General features: G+C 48.0%; 1 protein-coding gene and 1 long non-coding RNA gene across 3 annotated transcripts in view; both read right to left on the reverse strand.

The window, feature by feature from the left end:
• Positions 1–6331: 6331 nt before the first annotated feature.
• On the reverse strand, positions 6332–8765 carry LOC144108826 (uncharacterized). The gene is made up of 2 exons (XR_013309515.1): positions 7960–8765; positions 6332–6560 (listed from the first exon to the last, which is right to left on the reverse strand). It is a non-coding gene; the product is annotated as an uncharacterized LOC144108826 (long non-coding RNA).
• Positions 8766–11572: 2807 nt separating this feature from the next.
• Positions 11573–23765, reverse strand: part of LOC144107915 (uncharacterized) — a 32405-nt gene continuing 20212 nt past the window's right edge. For both annotated transcript variants that reach the window (XM_077641149.1, XM_077641148.1), the window contains exons 5-6: positions 21784–21889; positions 11573–11829 (exon numbers count right to left, since the gene is read on the reverse strand). In XM_077641149.1, the coding sequence (XP_077497275.1) occupies positions 11619–11829; positions 21784–21889 (317 nt within the window). In that variant the 3' untranslated portion in view covers positions 11573–11618. The remainder of the gene's footprint in view (positions 11830–21783; positions 21890–23765) is intronic.

The following is a 23765-nucleotide window of genomic DNA, read 5'->3' on the forward strand; positions in this document are numbered from 1 at the left end:
TCAAACATCTTGGTAGTATATATTTCAGCATAGCAAAGCCATAGTTTGTTCTACATCTGGGTACCGAAAACATTTCAGCGTTTCTAGTGGTATACGGCGTGTTGTGTGGTACCAGCTGCACAATACGGGACAAAAAGGGGTCATCTCTTGCAGTCTGTTTTTTATAAAAACAGGCAAACCTGTACTCAAACAACCTAGGAACTGGAATTATTTTGTATTTTATTCGAATGGGGCGAGTTGGGGCGTCATAGCAGGAATTTGTAATGACTCGTAGCATTTTCTTCTGTTGAAGAAAAAGTTTTTGCAAATTGGACACTGTAGTATTTCCCCATACCAAATAGCAGTACCCTAAGTATGAAAAAAAGAATGCACAGTAAAGGTTAAGTTTTGTCTTCATCATTTCATCATCGATTCCACATTTCTCTTTAAAACTTCTTGAAAAGAATCGGGGAAAGATGGGTGCGAGAATTCTGACGATGTGCTCATCTCTTAGAAGCACCGTTAGAACAGTCTCAAAGAGCATGGTCCTCTGCGCGATTAACATCTGCCATTTATATCTTTGCAGGCTGCATTCACGCGAAAAAGTGGCTGCGATGCAACTTTCACAAACCCTGTATTTGTTGGTTTTTCCCGCACACCTGCTGCTTCGGAGCCGATGACACGCTGATGTCGCCCATACTAGTTTTGTAAACACGAACACGGGCAAAAATGAGGTTATGCTATGCAAGTTTTTAATTATTTTTCGGAAAGTGTGCCACATGCTTATTCCGGGGGAAATGCGGCCCGTATGGACAAAGCATTAAGGTTTCGGTTTTGTTTTTGCGAGAAAAAAAAAACAAGGTTATTTAAGCGCGAGTGGGTAATCTAAGCTTACAAACCAGCTGCCCATTGTGGTCTTGAATGTCAGATCACGCTACACACGGCAAAAGTGCGAATGGTAAAGATACGACCATGAAATGAGTTTCTGTTTCACGTTCTACCCATTTTACCGCGAGACGGCGGAAAATCATCCGGGCTGCAAACTACAGTGTGCGCGGATGCGTCGATGTAGTCGGTGTGTTCTCGCGTAGATTTCGTTTAATTTCATCGAAATCCAACTTAATCGTACTCTTATGGTAAATCTACACGATTATATTTTATTCATTTGGTCTCCTAAACCACTCTAAGCACAGATGTAAAAACTAAACATTTTGACAGATTGCCTGTCTGGTTGGGTTTGAAGAGTTATAATAAACTGTACATCTCCAACCAAAAACTTCATTTTAAGCTTAACGTTTCGAAGCCGATTCTGCTCCTTCATCAGGGGTGACTAGCGTCTTTAAGTATGGAATGGAGGAGGAGGTCAAAGGAACGAAAGCTGTGATGCGAAAGGCCTTTCGTGCTAAAGATGGCGCCCTTTCCTTTCGTTGCTTTTTATGAACCGGTTTGAACATCGCAGGAGGCGTGCATCCGAGTGGACTAACTGTTAGCAGTACGAATGTTCCCGCCGCTTCAAGAAAAGGAATGTGTGAGAAAAAACTCTCCCTCCGAAGGTTGCCAGAACCAAAGTGAGAAAGGGAAAGGGAGAAAACGTGCAGTGAGACAGAGGTTTAGGGGAGGAAAGGCAGAAGGCAAAAGTTATGTACCGAAATTATTCCAGTGGTCCAAGTCTTGGGTGGACGTTGTTCACTGCAAGGTAATGCAGCATCAGGTTCAGGGCACGGCTTACTGTCTTACCAGGCGGGCCAGGTCAGGTCGCTAAGAGTGGAGGGCGGGAGCCCCAGCTTGCGGTAGCTCTCGCGTAGGGGGTGGGATAATGGGCGAAGGCTAGGTCCACACAAAGTAAATCCTTCGGTGTCTCAGAAAATCCGCACATTGCCCGCAAAGAGCGGGCCACTGAAAACCCGGCAACGGTGTCTGATGCCTCCAAACTAGGAGCACGCATCCGGCCCGCTTGAAAGTATCCTGCTCTTTGGTCTGTACATGTGCGTGCTACGTAGGAGGTTGACGAATAAAAAGGCCCAAAAGTGATGTCAGTGTGCCAGTGGAAAACAGCAAACCTCGCGTCTTGGCAGCAGAACAGCGCTCTGTTTACGGCAAAGGGCGGCGCGCTAAGAAAAACGGCAGCTGTGAAGCGTCTAAACCACGCGCAGATGGGGAAATGCAGACTATATACGTGCTGTGTTGCGTACTGCAAGGATTGCGACATAGAGTTAAAGGTGCGGGATGCGATCGTTTGCGAGCCTCACGGAACTGAACGGCACAAGGACGTACTGCACCTGTTTGCGGCCGTTCGCCATGCACCATTTCCGAACGGGCGAACGCGACAAACAGGTTCGCCAGCGCTAGACAGCCAATATAGAAAGAAAGGTTACGATCTTGGAAAATCTGCGAGGGTAAGTGCACATAACAGCCACATGAAGCAATTGTTCCTCTATCGAAACCATCACTTGCTGTGCACTTCCGCCTGCTTGTGTAGCGAGACCTCATTGGGAGTAATTTAAGGTGTGCAGCATTCATAGTAACAGCAGCGCACGAAGCCGAATTAGGAACGGAAAAGAAGGACGACTTGTGCTCCTACATGTCGCTACTGTAGGTTCCTGCAGTGCACAGCCGTGCGAACGAACAACGCTTACCGTCCGTGTATTGTATACCGTCTTGGTGCTACGGTTGAACTTCGCTCAAGTAGCGCCCTTTCCGTGGACCACATTCGGAATAAAGCATTTGCGTCACGGCTGCTGTGCTGGGTGGTTGCCACTTCTTCGTGGTACATGCGTGACAGTCACTAAAAGTGATTCCGCAAGCCAGCGCTCAGAGTGAAGCTGATTACTTACCACCAACGAGACCTCGAGCATTTCCATTTCCGCATATCGATCGTGGAGTATACCACAATCTCATATGTGAGGCTGACATAATTGTGAACTTCGTGTAGAATGAACGCGTTTCCATGCGCGCGTTCTAACAATAATTTCGCGGAATCCTTTGAAACAATTGCAGGCCAGCTCCTGAACGCTGCTTGTTGCATGGTACTGCTACCATGATAGTTAACATTTGTGTATATATTTATTTTCGTCACCTTTCTGTCTTTAACAAGCCAGTAGAAATTATTTTAGGCTTCCTATAAGCACCGTTAACAGGTTGCAAACAAATGCGTACGATGTGCATGTGAGCGTTTTAGAGCGGCGTCTGCTTGCATGTGCACAATACTACAACGGCATGCCCTGCCGCGGGAGCGTTACACCTTGACGTTTTAGATAATAACAATAAAAAACATTCAGCACAGCCTTCTGCGGAGGCAAAGGCAAGCATGATCAGGTGATCCATTCGTTGGCTCGCTCCGCGACATGAGGCCCGACACCGTTTTCATGCCTCAAGGAATCAAATTGGGGTTCTCACATGTCCTTATTTCCACTCTTTTACAACCGTATCAGCCAAAACACTGCCTGTCGGAACCGAACCATCAGACGCGGCAGCCGTCGCGACAAGGCGCACGCCGAGCACTCAGGAGGTGTGTAATGGCGGCGTGCTCACGTGATCAGAGATGGCAGCCTCCATGATACGGCGCTGTAAAGCGTCTATACCACATCATACATGTGAGGCCCATTTTTCATACTTTCCTAGACGCGCAGGGTAGTGTGAGCCAAGCTGTGTTATGGATACTAGATAGGCCCACATGAACCGTGACAGTAAGTCTGAGGGTAACCAGGACGAGACCCACATGAGCTCCGACAAGAACTCCATCCCATCCGTGCAGAGGGTAACCATAACGGGAAAAATGGAGAGGCAGCGCGGTTAGCGGCCAGCATGGCAATCACCGAGATATTTATTAATTTATTTGCAATGCATTGGCATTAGAGCTCCTGTCGCCAAAAAACCGCGTCCTTCTGCGTCACGAACTTCCCTGATTGGTTCAAACAGATGACGTCCTCACAGACCCCACAAGCTGTCACACAGTACAGCAGGGATGGCGACCCTACACAATCTCTCACGGGTGTGCAGGGCCGTGATGTCATCCCACCACTTATGCAGTGCAGTGCCACCACCATTTCTTTCTGAAGGAAGAAAAAAAAGCAATTGCGCTGAAAAGAAAAATAGTCGAGCCGCTGACTCAAACTACTTCCCCTTGGGTCGTGAACAGGGCGCGTCGCACCTCTACCACCGAGGAATTTTCGTTCGGTTTGGTTTAAGGGACGCCTTGTGTGTCTCGTGGCAAAAAGAAACGAGAAAAATAAATGAAAAAGAGAAACAGTGCCCGTCTTCACGAAATGATCTACAAAGAGGACCCCAGGCCACTGAAGGGATCCGTTAACGCGGTGTCCTCTGAACATTTATGTTAATTTTTCCCCGTATCCGTCAACAGTATGGCAGCCTGTAATGGCGGCGCACGTTACAAGGAGAGCGCCACAATACGTAAAAAGAAGTAAATGACCAGTGGACATAGTACGCGGAAGTATGAAGGTTGGCAGCGGAAAAAGTAAAGCAACGGAAAGAAAGGCACGACGATCTCCAGAAAAAACTTCGTAACCTCAGCCGCATTTCCTCTGAGAAGACCTTTTGTTTCTTCGCAATGATCCTCTTAATTGTGAAGCCGTTGATTGGTTTAGTTTCAGGGGGGATTAAGGTCCAAAGGCGATTCAGGCTATGAGGGACGCCGATGTTGGAACGGAGACAAGTAAATTCATTCCAATCTGCAGAGATCTTATCGTTGATACGATAGGCTTTAAAAGTCCCGGTGGCATTTTGGGTGGCATCTTGAGTCGTCCCTAACAAAAACTTCTTTAGACAGTCTATAGACTGTCCATAGACTTCTGTCTATAAAGTCTATGGACTCTCTATAGACGAAGACTAAAGAAGTCTAAAGACAATACGAATCCTATAGACAGTCTATAGAGAGTCTGTAGGTTTATGGCCATACACTTTTAGTAGACTTTTGTCTATAGACAGTCTATAGACTATGAATATACAAAAAGAAATATCTATAGGAAGGCACTAGAGTCTATGAGAAGTCTATAGACTCTCTATAGACCATTTTTATAAGGGGTAAGCGACGTCTCTAAGGCTTTTACATAGTGTGCGACGTTGGCGGAATGCAACCAGTTGTGTATATACCTGCCCTGAATTGCGCTAAGATGCGACTGAATTTTCTCTATGCCTAACGGCTCGATTGTCGCGCACTGCATGTATTATTTCTTCGCGGAAATGCGTCTCATGAGTTATACCGTTCTATTCGGTGCGAAGATTCTCTAGGCAAGATCACGCCACCTTGGAGACAAATTGTTCGCACTTGAATGCTATAATAGTGCATACTTCGTTTCATACATAGCAGGCAACGCTGCGGAGGCTGCGGTACTAGTGCGTCCGTGAACCCATATTACTCCGCCACGTATCATTTATCCTCGAAACCTAGATGAGTTATTGGAGGGCAAGAAAGAGCGGCATAAATGACGTGGCAGCACTGAAGATTATGTTCAAAGCTATGAGGCGCTCAGCACTCGGTACCTCTGGTTATAGTTTTCACTGAGTGCGACCTACTTTTTAGGCGCGGATGGACTAAGGGCGATTCGCCCTACCAGCCGCGTATCAGACCGCCAAGGACAATCATACTTCTCGAAGTCTGATTGAGTTGGAGGACGCAAATGTGGCAAGAGGTAAAATGAAGTCGAGGAGATTGCCATTCACGCCCTAAGGATCTGTTGCAACGAGTATGTTTGTATCCACCTTGGTTGTGGGGCGAACTGCGTTTTGGGCGCGGACTTAGCCTGTGCGAACAGGCGAGCTAGCTTTATCAGCTTTGCCTGCTATGTATGTAAAGGAGTATAGTGGCGGTGAAGGTGCCTTGCTTTCCGAGTATTCAGTGAAGCTTCTGACGTCAGAGTTCGTGCGCTGTTTTTCTGTGGCAGTGCAGCGGGTTTTCCACCGGTTTTCAAATGGGTGGATTTCCCTTGGTCTGGTTCTCGGCTTCCATTGTGCGATAGAGAGAAGCCATTTTGAATCACAGAGGTTGCGCTGACTACTAGAGTGGCGATAAAAGTGCTAAAATTTATTCTGTACTAAGACATCGATGTATGTAAGCAGTGCTGAACGCTAGCATGTGTCAAATATGCCGAAATCTTGAGTTCCGAAGAAATATTTCGATGCGGCTAAATCAGCGCGCGATTCAAAATGGCGGAGGTGTCACCACCCCACCTGGTGCTGATCAAACGAGTTAGCCTGAGTGCTGTTTGTCTATGCTGCCCTTGCACCGCTGAAGAAAAATCGTACTCAAAATGTTCTCGTTCTTTGTTGGCGCCGAGCAGCATTGCTCAAATATGAGACCGCAAGCGATCTTCTTCGACGCAGTACAGACGTGCTTGCGTAAAACTTGTCACTATTGGGATCCGGAGGACTGCAACAGAACTAACGTCCCGACAGCCAGCAGCAGGTGCTGGTGAGCCACAAACAGTGACGCTGATGAGTTGCAGCCAGTGAGCAGCAGAACAGCGCTCTGGCCTTTCGTGAACGCTGCCTTGGCTGATTTCAAGGACACCGAACAGTCCGACCTGAATGCTTCATCGTAGCATGTCGTTGCGGCTTGGAAAAGCCTGGAAAGTAAAAGAACTGTTTTAATATCAAACAAAAGCGGTCATGTTTGCGTTTCGGCCAGTCCATATTTCTTCTTTCTGGAACGGTTAGTTTATAGAATGGAGTTCGGCAAAAAAAAAACACCTTCAGGCCCTGCGCGCCTGAAGACTGGTACAATGCGTTCATAGCCGCCGCGGTGGCTGAGTGGTTACGGCGCTCAGCTGCTGTCCCGAGAGACGCGGGTTCGATCCCGGCCACTGGCGGTCGAACTTCGATGGAGGCGAAATTCTAGGGGCTCGTGTATTGTGCGATGTCAGTGCACGTTAAAGAACACCAGGTGGTAGAAATTTTCGGAGCCCTCCACTACGGCGTCCCTCATAGCCTGATAGGCTTTGGAATGTTAAACCCCCATAAACCCATAAACAATGCGTTCACTTTCGTCGCACAAAAATTCAGCAGCGTTTACGCCATCGGCTCTCAAATCATTAAACATCGCGAAAGCTTTATACGTAGAAAGCCAGAGTGCAGCACTCCTTCATGTCAACGATGTGCTACCCCTTCTTATATGCGTGTTGTAGCGTAACTACTCAGTAGTATGCGCATCGCTAAATTTATAAATCTCAAATAGCGACTGTACGTGTGTCTGTGGAAACTTGTACGGGTCTTCCGTTGAAGCTATCTCGCCGGTATGACGTAGAGGTCTGTGCGCACGCTCATTCAAACAAGCAGGTCGCTGGCGCATGCACTGTTCACACCACCTCAAACCCCCTTCCCGACCTTCGTCCCTTCCCTCAGGTAACGATTGAAGTGTCCACTGAGAAATGCGACAGTTACTGCGCCGTTCTTTTCCTCAAAACTCAAAATCACTAATTTGCATCATGGTATCAGCGCACTAAGCCAGGCTAGGTGAATAGCGAATTCTTCACCGTCAGTGGGACTGGAGCTGACTGCCTCCATGAACTATGACGGCCATAACCGAATAAGACGACGCAATAGAATAGAAGATTAAGCAATTAAACTGTGCACAGAGATTTGAATTCTTTCTTAAAATCAGCTTCCTATATGGGGGGTTTCCTGTTCAATACTCCATTTTCGTGAACGTTCCATGCAACCTCGGTGAAAACTTAGTACTACCGTCGACGAGCTGCGCAGGTTCTGTTGCAAGTGGAACGTGTGAAGGGATATCGTGCCGACGCCAGCGGAATCTCTCCCGTAAAAGAGTTTTCGCTCTAACGCATTTTCAACATATCCTCTCAACAAGACCTCATAGGAGGTGGCCGAAGTCCGCAGAGGGCAGTTTGACAAGAGGAGGTTTTTATTTTTGTGGTTAGTGAAACGTGACATCAAAGAACACTGATTACGTCTCAACACCCAAATTTCGGCTGCATTTTCACCGCCTCGTGTGCATAAAACACTCACCTGCAGCCATAGTCATCCATCTCTTGAGCAGGGTTTTCCGGAAGGAACGGCGGCACCTGCTCATCTTCGCAAGTCTGCAACTTCGCTCCGTCTTGGCACGACTTGGCTTCCCGGTAGTCTGCGGCGCGGTCACGAAAGTAAAAATGATAGCAAGACGAGAAAAGAAGGAGAGAAAATAGCGACTAGGCACACCTTTTCCACCTTCCCGGAACAGAGTGGCCGTGGTAGTCGTAAAGCGCTCTAGCTGCGCCACAAGCCGTGAGTCACAATCTAATGTTTAAACTGCGGAGCAGCACTTCGCGCTTCACATCTTTAGCCCCTCTCCTATCCTCTACTTCACCTCCGAGGATTGGCGCTGTTCGGGTAGTCACAGAGACAGTTAAGGGCCCGTTCCTTTCAATAACGTCTTCCTTCAGCTGAACCAGCCATAACGCTGGTTACTTGTTGAATCGTGGATCCCCTGAGCGCCTGTCTTTATTTGTGCAAGTTTGTGCACTTCGGCCACAAGAAGACGTAAACTCTCGTGCTCGAACGCTGCTTTCCGGTGATCCCGTTCCCACAGTCAGTCTGCTGTACGAATAACCGCAATAAACACAGTGTGCATCACAGGCTGCTCGGCTCGTCTTTTACCCTTTCCACGACATACGCCGAAATACTAGTTGCCGAGAAAAATGAACGCAGAAAGACGAGCAGAATTTTTTGCGTTCAGATGACGTAACTTTAATGCACCTATACCTTACACTGCTCTCTCTGATCTGCCCAAAATCTGTGCGTCGAACCTTTCCATACACTTTTACACCTACTAGACGTGGATAAAGCTATACGCACTAGCTGAGAACGCTTTAGTTTTTTCACAGTGATTTTAAACATAGCCCCAAAGCACTCGCGACTAGCGTTGCCCGACAGTTTTTTGTTGTTGTTTTTTACGACCAGCACTGTGGTCGAAGACGTCACTGGCTAGCAAGCGTCATGGAGCAGACGACGGTGACGATGCAGCGGCCCTACTCGGAATGGCTCGCAGTCGAGAAAACTGAAGTTGGCACATTTCCAAGAACTACATGTGGATTGGCCTGTAGACACGCTTTGTGCTCACGCTTGGCACAGCCTGGCACGGGGCTGGGGGGCGGCGGCGCTACCCGGAACAGCCTGTCAAAGCGCAGACGGGCGATGGCCTGCTTACAAGCAGCATTGTGGATTCTTCACCTTGCGGTTTTAGCTCGCGCTTAGTGCATTGAGGTTCCTGGAGCAATGGGTGGTATGTACGAATCACTCGGCGAAAAGCAATACAGGGATTTACCACAAAATTCCCAACGACTAAGTACGCGACAAATGGATTCGTGCTATGCGACGCCGAATTGGCGAACGCGTGTATGCACGGAACATTTCCCGTGAGGCTGCTGCCAAGACAAGACGCGTCTGATGGAGGAGTTTGGTAGCAGGCGGTGGTTGAAGTCGGATGTTGTACTTACGTTGTTCCTGTACGCGACGCCAGCTAAACCGACGATATGCCGAGGGACAGCGAAGAACAGGAAGCGATCTGAGGTAAGCAGATTAGAATGTGCCTTATTTTATTTCGCTAAACCCGACATCCTAAAGTTACTGCAAGAAGCGAACCGCAACCAAGAAAATTTAGGCCAACTGAGGCGGTTAAGTCGATATTGACGCAAGAGAGGGAATGTGAACTAGCAGTAACGTTCGGTTGCCGACATATTCTCAGCATCGTTGTTTGACAAGATATATGCCACTTGCATCAAGGTGCCAGAGATAAATGGCATCAAAATTTGAGCGAATATGCTTCCTGCGGCAGTGTTTTCGCTCTCGTGGCGGGGCGCATACCTGTACTCATCAGGGTGTTCCAGGTAAATGAGGTTGTAAAACTGCAACCTGCGTCTGTTTATGTCCACCATCTCGCGGTACAACATTGGGAACAGCCGGTAATGACTGATGCAAGCAACCCTGAGCGGAAGATTGCGCACAGCGGCGATTTGCCGACTGCACTAGCCTTTCGCCTCTTAGCGACGGCTGGCAATCGCCGCATGCGCATCTGTGAGGGGAGCTCAGGATTTATAAATCTATGCGTTGGGCACTTTCATAATCCTGAGTTGAAGTGACGGCTTATACCCTTCGCAGTCGTGTCGAAGCCCGACGCGCTGCGTTCGTTTACACTTACTACTACTACTACTACTACTACTACTACTACTACTACTACTACTACTACTACTACTACTACTACTACTACTACTACGCTAAAACTCACATCTCTTGCTTACCTTGCTTAACCTTGGAGCTTCCCTCGCAGGAGCAGCTCCCGGAGCGCTCAACCAAACAGACAGCAGGTTCCATTTTTCTTTATTGCGAGCGCACGATTCATGGCCCCGCATTTCAAGTCGAATTTTTTCCACATTTATGTAAGCCGATGTGCACAGACTAAGTTTATGATGAACGGGATGCTCTCTACACCTGCTCTAACACTTAGCACAAACAACCAAGAGTGGACACATTTAAAGCGAGAGTGCAGCCTTACAAACATTTTGTAGGGTGATCATCTTAAACATCTAAGCTATAATATTATTTGCCCCTATACACCCGTTCAGTGATGTGCTGTCATGTTATACTTTCATCTCAGTCGAAAATTTTAAATTTCGGAAGAAATTTCTTGCTCAAACCACTGAAATGTGGTTGCCTACCGCTACCATTATGCGCACTGAAACAGTGCCAAAGGCCGTTACACACAATAACCGCAGATTCTGTGAAACTATCGCAAAGAGGATACGTTTGCTGCCAATCATAGCGCCATCTTGTTTAAACGCAATTGAGGAATAATAATAATAATAATAATTGGTTTTGGGGGAAAGGAAATGACGCAGTATCTGTCTCATATATCGTTGGACACCTGAACCGCGCCGTAAGGGAAGGGATAAAGAAGGGAGTGAAAGAAGAAAGGAAGAAGAGGTGCCGTAGTGGAGGGCTCCGGAATAATTTCGGCCACCTGGGGATCTTAAACGTGCACTGACATCGCACAGCACACGGGCGCCTTAGCGTTTTTCCTCCATAAAAACACAGCCGCCGCGGTCGGGTTCGAACCCAGAAACTCCGGATCAGTAGTCGAGCGCCCTAACCACTGAGCCACCGCGGCGGGGCACGCATTGAGGAGAAAATCACTTCAGATGCACTGTGAAGGAACCCAAGTCCAACATTCTTGGACAAAAATTTTGAATGTTGGAATCTTGTAAGGTATTGTTATGGAAATATAGAAGGTAATGGTCTATTCTTCCGATGCGTAGCAAAATCTTTTTTTTATGGAGCTTCCATCGCTAAAATCGAGCAGTTAAGACTACCATAGAAAACCAATGAGGAACGCTTTTGACCACAACAAAAACGTTAATAGCAAAAAAAAAACGCAAGCCTGCCGAGGGGAGATCTCCGGATATATTGATTGATTGTTATATATTGAAATCTTGCATTATACTGTTCCCGTTCAAAAATGTCTTCGTCCAGAATTGTTGGGTGCGCGATTAGAATAAGCGACGCTTGAAACGGGCCACTTTCAGTTCGAGAGAAAATTTGGTGCGAATCATCCGATGGCACAAACACTGTCAAGATTTTCTGTTAATTTTTTTTGGCGTGACCGGCAAAATTCTTTATTCAATTTTCGCATTTCATGCACTAGTCCATCGCAGCAGGACCAGTGCTGCTGCAGTAAGAAGAAGCTGCCCTGGAGCCAAGTGTGAACCCGCCGATCCATCGCAACCGTAGAGCTGCAGAAGAGCGTTCTCGCTCCTGGAGTGCGCCGACTTGGCCGATTGCAGCGACAACGGACAATTTGATGAGAACGAACTCTCATAGCAAGCCAGCGCGGCTTTCGCAAGCCTGTAAATGAAAGAGGCAGTAATATTAATAATACATACACACATATCTACTCAATGCAATACAGCGAGAAAACAAAAAGAAAAACAGGCCCGCCGAACCCTAGCGAGGATTTAATGGGTCATCATCATCATCAGGTGTTGTGTGGCGCCAATCTTAACTCACATCTACCTGTCTACTAGGTTTGACACCTTTCTGAAAGAAAAATTGGACATGAACCTTGCGGCAAAGGTGTTCTGGTATGTTGATTTTTTAGTACTTTTGAAAGTTTCGCCTAATGAAAATCTGCAGGATGTGGCCGCTAGCGTTTTAGATTGTTTTATTTCGTGCTCTAGTTCATTGACTTTTACCCATGAATTACCGGACGACAATCGTATTAGATTTTTATACCTTGTTTTAGCTTAATTGCATTGGACATATTTGCTGGACCTACGCCCCACAAACCAAGAAAGTCTTACTTCCTTACAGCTACTGCCACTCAAAACTTACCGAAAGGGCTTTGCAACATTATGCCTCAGTAACGCGCTCGAGGAAAGCTGCTTCCATACTGTGCAAGAAAGCTTTCTGCAGCAAGAGCCAAAACTAATAGAAGCAGGATTTGCTACGCATGTTATCAAAGGTGTTGGTGAAAATCTTCTAAAAAAATGAAAACCAACCCTAAGGCGACGGAAGAAAGGAAGGACAAAAGAAAATGTGAAGTTATGCCTTACTTGCACGCACTTTCACACAACATAAAGAAGGTCGCGAGTAGGCACGGTGTCGATGTAGTCTTCTCAGCCCCGCGAAAACTGGTCAGTTTGTGCAGAATTGACGATAGGAAGAGTTAAATTTCACAGTGCACAATCAATCACGAGTTCAAATACGTCGCCTGTGCCACCCAGATAGTGTACTGCACACCTTTATCCTGCGGGAATATGTACATCGGGCAGACTGGCCGCTGTCTTAACACCTGGCTCAGAGAACATCAAGGGTCACTTTCCACAGATGATGGGGCGAATTTGCCTAAACATTGCAGGAAGCACAAGTGCACTCCGCTCTTCAAGAAGGCTAAAATTTTTGGACGCGGTAAAGCTGAGTCGACGCGAAATTCTAGAGGCATACCATATCGTTAAACAAGCAGATCGATGTGTAAGTGACACGACAGTGAGCCTATTCGATAATAATAATAATAATAATAATTGGTTTTTGAGGAAAGGAACTGGCGCAGTATCTGTCTCATATATCGTTGTACACCTGAACCGCGCCGTAAGGGAAGGGTTAAAGGAGGGAGTGAAAGAACAAAGGAAGAAAGAGGTGCCGTAGTGGAGGGCTCCGGAATAATTTCGACCAACTGGGGATCTTTAACGTGCACTGACATCGCACAGCACACGGGCGCCTTAGCGTTTTTCCTCCATAAAAACGCAGCCGCCGCGGTCGGGTTCGATCCCGGGAACTCCGGATCAGTAGTCGAGCGCCCTAACCACTGAGCCACCGCGGCGGGTCCTATTCGATAAAGAAATTAGATTTTTGAACTGCTTATCGTAAACGTGTTGCACAATGATTGCGGTCCTGATGGTTGTCTGTGATGCTGTGTCACGGATCTCTCCGAATAACACTCGGACCGAAAGAATGGACTAGGCGACAGGTGTACCCGCACAGACGCACATCTAATACACCCTACGTGACACACACACTACAACACAAAACTAACACAAAACACAAATAATAAAAATACACACGCCACCCGGGAACACTGCTACCAGCGTCTACTACTAGCGTTCTACTGTTAGTGGTCGGCGTTCTCGAGCTCACGGTTAGTTCGGTGCGGCTGGTGGTGGTGGTGGTAGCGGTTTTTTATTAAAATAATAGTAAAAAGGAAGGAAAAGATTTTTGCTAGCCCCGGCATCTGCCATCGATACTGAAGCACCTGAGCTGGGGCAGCGGAAATAAAGGATAGCAGGCAGAATGGAGAAATGAAATGAAAGAGGTGAGGGGACAGGAAGAGCGGATAGGGGGAGAAGTAATATACACACACTATTTACACAACAAATTGGAGCCACAATTTTGTTTTAATCCCCAGTGTTTTCAGCACGGTGTTGATTTAAACATAAGCACCTGCCGCTGTGGCTCAGCGGCTCTTCAGTAACCGACCTGAACGTCCTACATGCCATTCGTCTACTGAATCCAAGATCGCATGAGCGAATCCCGGCGTCTGCAGCCGCATTGCTCTGACTACAGCCTACCTCGTAACCAACCCGTTGCTTCTGAAAATAAAGCGCCTCGATCAGGTGAACATAGGGCGCCGTCCACAAGAAGAGAATTTGTGCAACCATACAAACACAGTCAGAGCGTCCCCTAAGGAGAAGATGGTGATTAGAAAAAACTTTATTCACATATGTTTTATTCGCGTCTCCGCCATCTCTCTCCAAATCCTCCGAAGCATCCACCACACCCCCGCAAGGGAGCTCGAGCTGTTGTGGGTTCCGGCCCACTTAAGCAACCCGGGGTACGAGGCAGTCCACGATTACGCCCGAGGTTTCGTAGGCCGGGCAGTGGGCTCCTCTGAGCCGAATTTCTCGCAGGATAATAATAATAATAATAATAATAATAATAATAATAATAATAATAATAATAATAATTGGTTTTGGGGGAAAGGAAATGGCGCAGTATCTGTCTCATATATCGTTGGACACCTGAACCGCGCCGTAAGGGAAGGGATAAAGGAGGGAGTGATAGAAGAAAGGAAGAAATAGGTGCCGTAGTGGAGGGCTCCGGAATAATTTCGACCACCTGGGGATCTTTAACGTGCACTGACATCGCACAGCACACGGGCGCCTTAGCGTTTTCCCTCCATGAAAACGCATCCGCCGTGGTCGGGTTCGAACCCGGGAACTCCGGATCAGTAGTCGAGCGCCCTAACCATTGAGCCACCGCGGCGGGTTCTCGCAGGATGGCCTGAAGTCGCGTCACGAAATAACACACCACTATCGCCTCGAAAGACACATCTTTCCTGCACCCCATAAATAGCTCACGCAAAGAATCAGGAGACCAACTGGCGTTGCTTGGAAACCCATTCGCACCCGACCACCCTGCGGTACTTTCACTAATGTACCCCGGGCAATGCTCCCCCAGTGTAACAAGTGCGGCAACAAAGCCACACTTGACCACATCCTGTGTAACTGTCGGGAGGATCCGCCTTCCCCCCGAACCTAATTCAGCTCCTAACTTCCGAGCAGTGGGAGGCCATGCTCCGCATCTCTGACCTGGAGACACAAACTCCGGGCAATGAAGCGAGCCAACGAGGTCGCCATCAGCCACGGGCTGAAGGCCATCTAGCGCGGCAAAGACCTCACCTTACCACTTTCAGGTGGCGAATGCAAAGGTAACTGGATACATTGATATCCACAAGTAGAAATGGCGCTAAGCATGTAAGGCGAGCTAATTAAAGAAGTACCATAAGCATCTTTCAGTAACTAAAATGAATTCCTCGTAGGCGGGATAACACGGGATAACACACTCATTGACAGAATGCGTCCAAGGTAGCGCTGAATAAGTCGAGGGGCGATACTTTCTAACACCTAGGTCTTGTATTGAGCGCATGGAGGTGCGCAGAACCAGCTGCAATTTCTAGCCCCTGTACTGATAAGCCTCCAAAGGAAGACTTCTGCGCATCCACAATGATGCTGCGCTTCAGGCACTGAACAATACTGTTTGTCCAGGTAGACAATTCTCATTACCAGAGATTTGAAAAACACTTGTTCTGTTTAATGCTGTTGCGCCGATTCAGCCCGAGCCGTGCACTCGCTAATTGGTTTTTTGGGGAAAGGAAATGACGCAGCATCTGCCACATATCGGCGGACACCCGAACGTACCGCGCCGCAAGGGAAGGGATAAAGGTGATGATGATTATGGATTTTTATGGCGCAAAGGCATCTAAGGCCAAAGAGCGCCATGACACAAGGTATTTTTTCTTTTTCTCAAGGTGGGGTCGAAGACCCGTTTTCCAAGCATTTCACCCTAAATTAGCCGAGCACCAGACCAGGGGAAAGCTTGTACCCATTGTATCACCGGTGGGTACCCGGCGCCACTGGGGATCGAACCCTGCACCTCCCGCATGCGAGGCGGATGCTCAACCACTTGGCCACCGCTGCGGTACGGAAGGGATAAAGGAGGGACTATAGAATGAAGAAAGAGGTGCCGCAGTGTAGGGCGCCGGAACAACCTCGACCACCTGGGGACCCCCAGCGCGCGCTGACATCGCACAGCAAACCGGCGCCCCCGCGCCTCGCCCCCACCGAAACACTCGCGCCGCGGTAGGGCCCGAACCCCGGAACTCCGGATCAGCAGCCGAGCACACCAACCACCGTGCCACCGCGGCGGGATGTGCGCTGGCTACAAAATTTAAATTCACTTTTATGGATGGCGATATATCATATTATCTCTTTCTCTACCTCATGAAAAACGACCGTATTTTGGGGTTTTCGTTATTTCTGTCCAGGCACTATGTGGTCCACACCTAAAAAACAAATAAAAATTAAGCAAATTAAAGGCACTTTTAATAATGTGAGGCTCGCTAAAGCGTTGTATGCATGATTATCAAATATTATTTGCGAGACACAAGAAACACCGAGATATGTGAGACGGTTACTGTGCTTTGCGCGCACCCGCCGCGGTGGCTCGGTGGTTAGGTGGCTCGGCCACTGATCCGGAGCCCCCGGGCCCGAACCCAACCGCGCCGGCTGCGTTTCTAGTAAGGCAGCACGCCAAGGCGCCCGTGTGCTGCGCGATGCCAGCGCACGGTAAAGATCCCCAGGTGATCTAAACCACTCCGGAGCCCTCCACTACGGTACCTATCTCTTTCTTCTTTCGCTCCCTCCTTTATGCCCCGCCGCGGTGGCTCAGTGGTTAGGGCGCTCGACTACTGATCCGGAGTTCCCGGGTTCGAACCCGACCGCGGCGGCTGCGTTTTTATGGAGGAAAAACGCTGAGGCGCCCGTGTGCTGTGCGATGTCAGTGCACGTTAAAGATCCCCAGGTGGTCGAAATTATTCCGGAGCCCTTCACTACGGACCTATTTGTTCCTATCTTCTTTCACTCCCTCCTTTATCCCTTCTCTTACGGCGTGGTTCAGGTGTCCAACGATATATGAGACAGATACTGCGCCATTTCCTTTCCACCAAAAACCAATTATTATTATTATTACTCCTTTATCCCTTCCCCTCGGCGCGGTTCAGGTGTCCAACGATATATGAGAGAGACACTGAGCCATTTCCTTTCCCCAAAAACCAAATAGTAATTATTAACATCTGCTGGTGGATCAGTGTTTAAGACGTTCGTCCACTGATCTGGAGCTCCCGGGCCCGAACCCGACCGCGGCGGCTTCGTTTCTATGGAGGCAAAACGCCAAGGCGCCCCGGTGCTGCGCGACGTCAGCGCACGCCAAATATCCCCAGGCGGTCGAAACCACTCCGGAGCCCTCCACTACGGCACCTCCCTCCTTTCTTCTTTCACTTCCTCCCCATTCCCTCCCCCACGACGCGGCTCAGGTGTCCGTCGATATAAAAGACGCTGCGCCATTTCCTTTCCCCAAAAACCAATTATTATTATTATTATTATTATTATTATTATTATTATTATTATTATTATTATTATTATTATTATTAGAAAACTGGAAAATAAAATATACCTGCCTATTCATTCGAAAATACTTCTAAAAAATAATGTGAATTACCTCAGCTAATCCAGGATATACAAAGCGAAATATATCGGCATTCACTGTGTTCATTGGCGTTGGCGTTGACAATGTTCTAGGCGGCGATAGCTTTGAGCAAAGGAAGGGCGCATAACTGGCTCCCTGGATTTGTGGACGCCTCATTCGTGCTTTGATTCTTGGTGAGAGATGTGGAATGAAGGAATTAGCGCTGACAGCATTGTGGCTGACATGCGGCACTGCAGCAATACCTAGGCCGCAGCGTTAATTTGGTGATGAATCTCTCCCGATCAACCATTAACTGCATGCGACCTTCTAGAGTGGCAGGGAGGGCGCGCTGCCTATCCAGTGTGCGGAACGCAATAAAAGCGGGCTTTTTACACCAACGCCATGTACATGAAAGCGAGATTGAGCTCTCCACTGACCCACGGAGGCGGTTGTGCGCCTTTCCTTTCGTGAAAATGAACAGCCTTTGCAAAGTTGTCAACGCAAATTAATTCTATGAACGCTGTCGGCTCACTTGTTTGTTTTTTTTTGAGGAAAGGAAATGGCTCAGTAACCGTCTCACATATCTCAGTGGACACCCGAACCGTGCCGCAAAGGAAGGGAAAGAAAACTGAAAACTGAAAGTTGCATTTTGAGGAGGCGGCTGCGTTTTTATGGAGGAAAAACGCTAAGGCGCCCGTGTGCTGTGCGATGTCAGTGCACGTTAAAGATCCCCAGGTGGTCAAAATTATTCCGGAGCCCTCCACTACGACACCTTCTTCTTCCTTTCTTCTTTCACTCCCTCCCTTGTCCCTTCCCTTACGGCGCGGTTCAGGTGTCCAACGATATACGAGACAGATACTGCGCCATTTCCTTTCCGCCAAAACCAATTATTATTATTATTATTTTGAGGAAAGGCGCGGCGCTGCGCAGTGGCGGAACACCTGTGGCTCGGTGTGACTAGGGAGCGAGAGAGAGAGAGAGAAAAGGCGACGGAGTCGGCGGCGGCCACCTGCGCCGTGCGTGACGTCACTCGTTCTAAGACAGGTGCCGGCTCGCGCGAAGCGCGGCGTTGACTAGCGTAGTGGAGCTCTCTCTCTCTCTCTCTCAGCCTAGAAAGAAAACACATGAGGCCCTAGAGTTTGGCATGCTATTTGGCAAAACACTGGGTCCAACCATTCTTAGCGCAAGCTTCATAAAATGGGGCCTAAATAATACGGAAAACGAGAAATTATAAACATAGCAGAATGGGCCCAACTAAGAAGCTAATTTCTGTGCTGCAAACGATGTCCTGGACTGATTCTTCGAGTCGTCTTCGCCTTCTGTACTGAGGTCGTTTAATGAGGCAGCATCGTTGGTGTCACTACAACGAAGACCGCCGAAATAAAAATTGGTAGTGGCTTTGCTCCGCAATGCCAGAATATACGTAGCGGGAGGTACGTTTTCCTGGCTGAGCTTGTTGTCGGCACTGTATGTTTAGCAACGAGAGACATGTCTGCTTGAAATGCCCGGGTCGCAGATGCACTTTCGGAAACTCGAATCCGGTGCGGCTGCGGCTTTGTATGGATCCAGTAGCCGGCGTCGAGACGGCGTTCGACGTGCTTGGGCTGGCGTCGCTGGCGGCGTCGCTGGCTGCGTCGTATAAGCTCCAGGTCAAAGGTCAAAGCGCCCGTGGAGGTGATGCCAGTGTTGTTGGCGTTGGGGACACCACCCGGATGGGTGGCAACAGCGCTGGAGACACCCCTGGCCGCAGCAGGTGGTAGCGTCCTCCGCTGACTCCCCAGAACGGGCTCAGGCACGGCAGCAAGTCCACGATGCGAAGCCGTAGAACGCGAGCTCACCGGAGCAGTAGCCGGCGTCGCTCTCTTCCAGCCGATGTGTCCCTGACCCGCCGGAACCTCCGCTTCTCTGCTGTTCCCCCCGTGCCTCGCTCTCCCTCGCCATTTTATAGCCTTGGCGTTAGTCCACGTAAGCCTTGTCGTCGTCTTCTTCTTCTCTTCTCCACCAATCATCTCTCTCCACCTCACCGAATGCTTCTTCTTCATCTTTATTCACCGGTTAATCCACGTCGTCTTCTTCACCCTCTTTCCTTCATAATTCCATTTTGGCCCCCTTATTATCTGTGACATGCTGCAATCTACCTTTTCTTGTAAATGTGTCATGTGTGCACAAGCGTGGGTTTATACTGAAGGGTATAAATGTGACCGTTACTAAATTAAAAGAAGTCGATAGCCCAGAGTCATTCCTGCGTCTCCACCTTTTGCGCTGGTTTTCTTTCTGCAAGCCTGACTACACCCACTGCAGGGCAAAGGCCTCTCCCGTGTCTCTGCAATTAACCCTGTCCTTTGCCAGCTGCGCCCACCCTATGCCTGCAAACTTCTTAATCTCATCCACCCACCTAACCTTCTGCCGCCCCCTGCTACGCTTGCCTTCTCTTGGAATCCACCCTGTCAACCTTAAGGACCAGCGGTTGTCTTGCCTTCGCATTACATGCCTTGCCCAAGCCATTTCTTCCTCTTGATTTCGAATAGGATATCATTCATATGCGTTTTTTCTCTCGCCCACTCTGCCTGCTTCTGGTCTCCTAACATTACACCTAACATTTTTCTTTCCGTGGCTCACTTCGTTGTCCTCAACTTAAGCTGAACTCTTTTCGTTAGTCTCCACGTTTCTTCTCCGTAGGTGAGTAGCAGTAAGATATAGCTGTTGTACACTTTTCTCTTAAAGGACATTGGTAAACTGTCATTCAGGATCTGAGAGATCCTGCCATATGCGCTCCACGCTATCCTTATCCTAGTTATTTCCCTCTCACGATCCGGATCAGCTGTCACTACCTGCCCCAATTAGACCTATTCCTTTACCACTTCCAGCACCTCGCTGCAAATTGTGAACTGCTGTTCCCTTGAATGAATAGGCGTGGTAAAGCTAGTTGCAGCAGGGCGGTCGCTTTTTTTATTCAAAATGTACATACATAAATGGAAAGGAAGCTGCAAAATGATTCATCATTGCCGCTAGTAAGAAAGTTTCCTGAAACTTTTTTACGCACTTGTGCGTATAATGTGTGTGCCCATATATTGCGCTTTACTTGTACAAGTGAATGTATTGCAATGACCGTGGCATGCCGTAATGGCTGGTAATCCAAATGCTGACAACGATAAATGATAAAGGTATACGTGCCCAAGGCGCAACCACTATTTCAAAAAGCGTTCCCTCCCCACCCCTTCCACGAAAAATAAAAATCCTGGCTACGTGCCTCCAAGGAATTCTCGATTTTAATGTCAGCCACAGCAGTCTCTATGGGCTAAAAATCCCCCTCTTACCACCCTTTCTTCCCGGGTTCGAACCCGACCGCGGCGGCAGCGTTTCGATGGAGGCGAAACGCTAAGGCGCCCGTGTGCTGTGCGGTGTCAGAGCACGTTAAAGATCCCCAGGTGGTCGAAATTATTCCGGAGCCCTCCACTACGGCACCTCTTTCTTCCTTTATTCTTTCACTCTCTCCTTTATCCCTTTCCTTATGGCGTGGTTCAGGTGTCCAACTATATATGAGACTGATACCGCGCCATTTCCGTTCCCCAAAAAGCAATTATTATTTTTATTATTATTATTATTATTACCCTTTCTTCCTCTCTTTCATTCTCTAGTCTTCGTGCCTGCTCCGGACGTGCAGTGATAGGCAGGCAGCGCATAATGACTAGTGATATAGAACGGGAAATGTACGAACAAATTTGTTCCGATTTCCTTCGCGAAAGGTCCGGACAGGGGCTAAAAATTCAATAAAAGTTAGTCTTTCTCCAGCTTTTACTGCGCCAAGCGGAGTTTTACAGGATTCAGGAGGTCCACCAAAAGCTCCTGCTATAATGTAAGCCTTTTTTTATGAATGAAAAACGCTAAGGCGCCCGTGTGCTGTGCGATGTCTGTGCACGTTAAAGATCCCCAGGTGATCGAAATCATTCCGGAGCCCTCCACTACGGCGCCGCTTTTGTCCTTTCTTTCACTCCCTCCTTTATCCCTTCCCTTACGGCGTGGTTCAGGTGTCCACCGATACATGAGACAGATACTGCGCCATTTCCTTTCCACAAAAACCTATTATTGTAATTATTATTATGATGTGAGCCTTCGTTGCTCCCCTAATTGGTGGCGCCACATCGCGACAAGTAAATGAACAAAGGTGTCCAAAAGGCATCCCATTGCGAAGCCATGCAGCGATGTGACTGATTCAGCTGACCAGTCGCCGGTGATTTTCAGCGGTAATCGTAACGGATCTAGGAAGCCACAGGTACTTACCCGCAGCCGATATTCGTTGCGTACTCTGAAGCGAAGTCTTCCTTGTGCTTTTCATGGCAAGGGATAAGCTTCGCGCCATCCCGACAGGATAAGGACGTGTAGTAGTCTGTGGCAGAAATATGAGTGCGAAAAATGATCGCGGCAGGTTACAGCAATATCCTAACGCATTTTTTGCATTTTTTATGCAATTGCCTTTATGCTTCGTTGTATTTGTATGTCCCGTATTAAATCCCGCAGTAATTTTACGCATATAAACAAATAAATTATATATACACACTGCACACAGTATTGCCCTAACCTCCCACCGCACTACACTACATCATCCTGAGGCAGACAGCAAGCACGTAATTCGACGAAAAACTCCCTTTTAAGCATGGATCCGAGGAGTGAGACCATGGCAGAATTTTTTTTTTAAATAGAAACTCCTGATTTAGGGGCTCTTCATCTTGTAGTGTACTGCGGCCTCGCGGTAAGCATCAATGGCAGACTTTCAGAACAAGTGCTGAACGTCTCTGGGCAGTACTGGCCTCTGGGGCCGGTAAATGCTAAACTGATATATAAGTTCGACTGGTTGGGTTCAGGATATATAGGGACCTTCGTATTTTCCCCCAATTTTGTGTGATTTTTGCAGCCCCAGCAAATTTCCTACAAATCGGGATGAACCCGATTTCTATCCGAAACAAAAACCTTCTAGGAAACTTTCTGGGTAAACTGCTGTGTACTTCAACTTTGCAGTCAAATAAGAGAGGCAGCCGGACACTTGAGTACCGAACAAGAGCTAACTGAAAGTGTGTTAGACGAATACGTCTACATGTTTGTTGGATATTACGCCAAAGAGAGGGAGGCTAGGCCTTACAGCTGCTTTTATACGGCTTAGTAAATAGAGTTTCTCACTATTACCTAGAGGGAAAGCGAGCGCGCCGTCTATGGGACTTGGCATGGAGCTTCCTCAGGACTACTTCAGCCACCATGGGCGCTCTAAGCATCATGGGGCGGTGCGCTACCGACTGCAGAACCACTACCTTTGACCACAAAATAATGCAAAAATAAACTTTGTTTTATAATCAAGAATGCCCTAAAATACAATATTCTGTCTATAAATTGCAGCAAACGAGCAGGAAATTGTGTAAATGCAAAGTTTGCCCAAAATAAGAGATGGCTTGCTCACCTATTGGCCATCTGTTGCACATCACAAAAACTAATATTTCGTGCTCAACAGGAGTACTTTTAAAAAGAGATATGTTTTCAAAAACAATGCTGTTGCTTTTACACTTTAAGAGGTCTTTTTATCGAATTTTGGAAAACAGAAACATCTTAGTGTCGTCGTGTGCTGTTGCGTTCTCGCTACTATGGCATTTGCTCACTACGTTTGCGTCAAAGTAGTCTGCGCGCGGGATGCGCCGTCGACGGAATGGGACATCTCAGTAACGCCACTCTGTGTTCCCCCCCCAAAAAAACCGACTGTCCCACACCAGGTAGCTCACCGGCCCATAATGCTTTGCACGTCCATGGTGGCTGAAGTGCAGCGCCGTCAGCTTTCCCCCTAGGCAATAGTAAGAAAGGCTATGGCGCAGTAGGTGGCGCAGCAATCGGTCACAGGCGCCCGGCGTCTATATAAGAATGTGCTAGACACAGCCCAATATAATATAAACAAAGCAGAAGACACTGCAAGCAATGTAGCGGGCATCTTGTGCGTACATCCAGAGGGGCGTTTTCTCTCATGCGGTCATTTCAGACTTCTTTTAAGACTCTTTAGTTATCCAGGCACTTAATTTGAGTCCAAGTTCGAACTGTTCGTTTCAGAAGGGAAAAAAATCGCGGACGCTGACCAGACGTCTCACTGGCATCACTGCATTAAACGCTGCGCACGTTAACGGTGTCCTGCTGCAAGATCTTCTACGTTTAAAATGATCGCATTGAGGTTGAATCAACCTTGTTGCAGTGAAGAAAGGCAGATGCGTGTTTTGCGGATGCAGAAGCCT

This window comes from Amblyomma americanum, chromosome 10, assembly GCF_052857255.1.
Source record: "Amblyomma americanum isolate KBUSLIRL-KWMA chromosome 10, ASM5285725v1, whole genome shotgun sequence".
NCBI classification, from domain to species: Eukaryota; Metazoa; Arthropoda; class Arachnida; order Ixodida; family Ixodidae; genus Amblyomma; species Amblyomma americanum.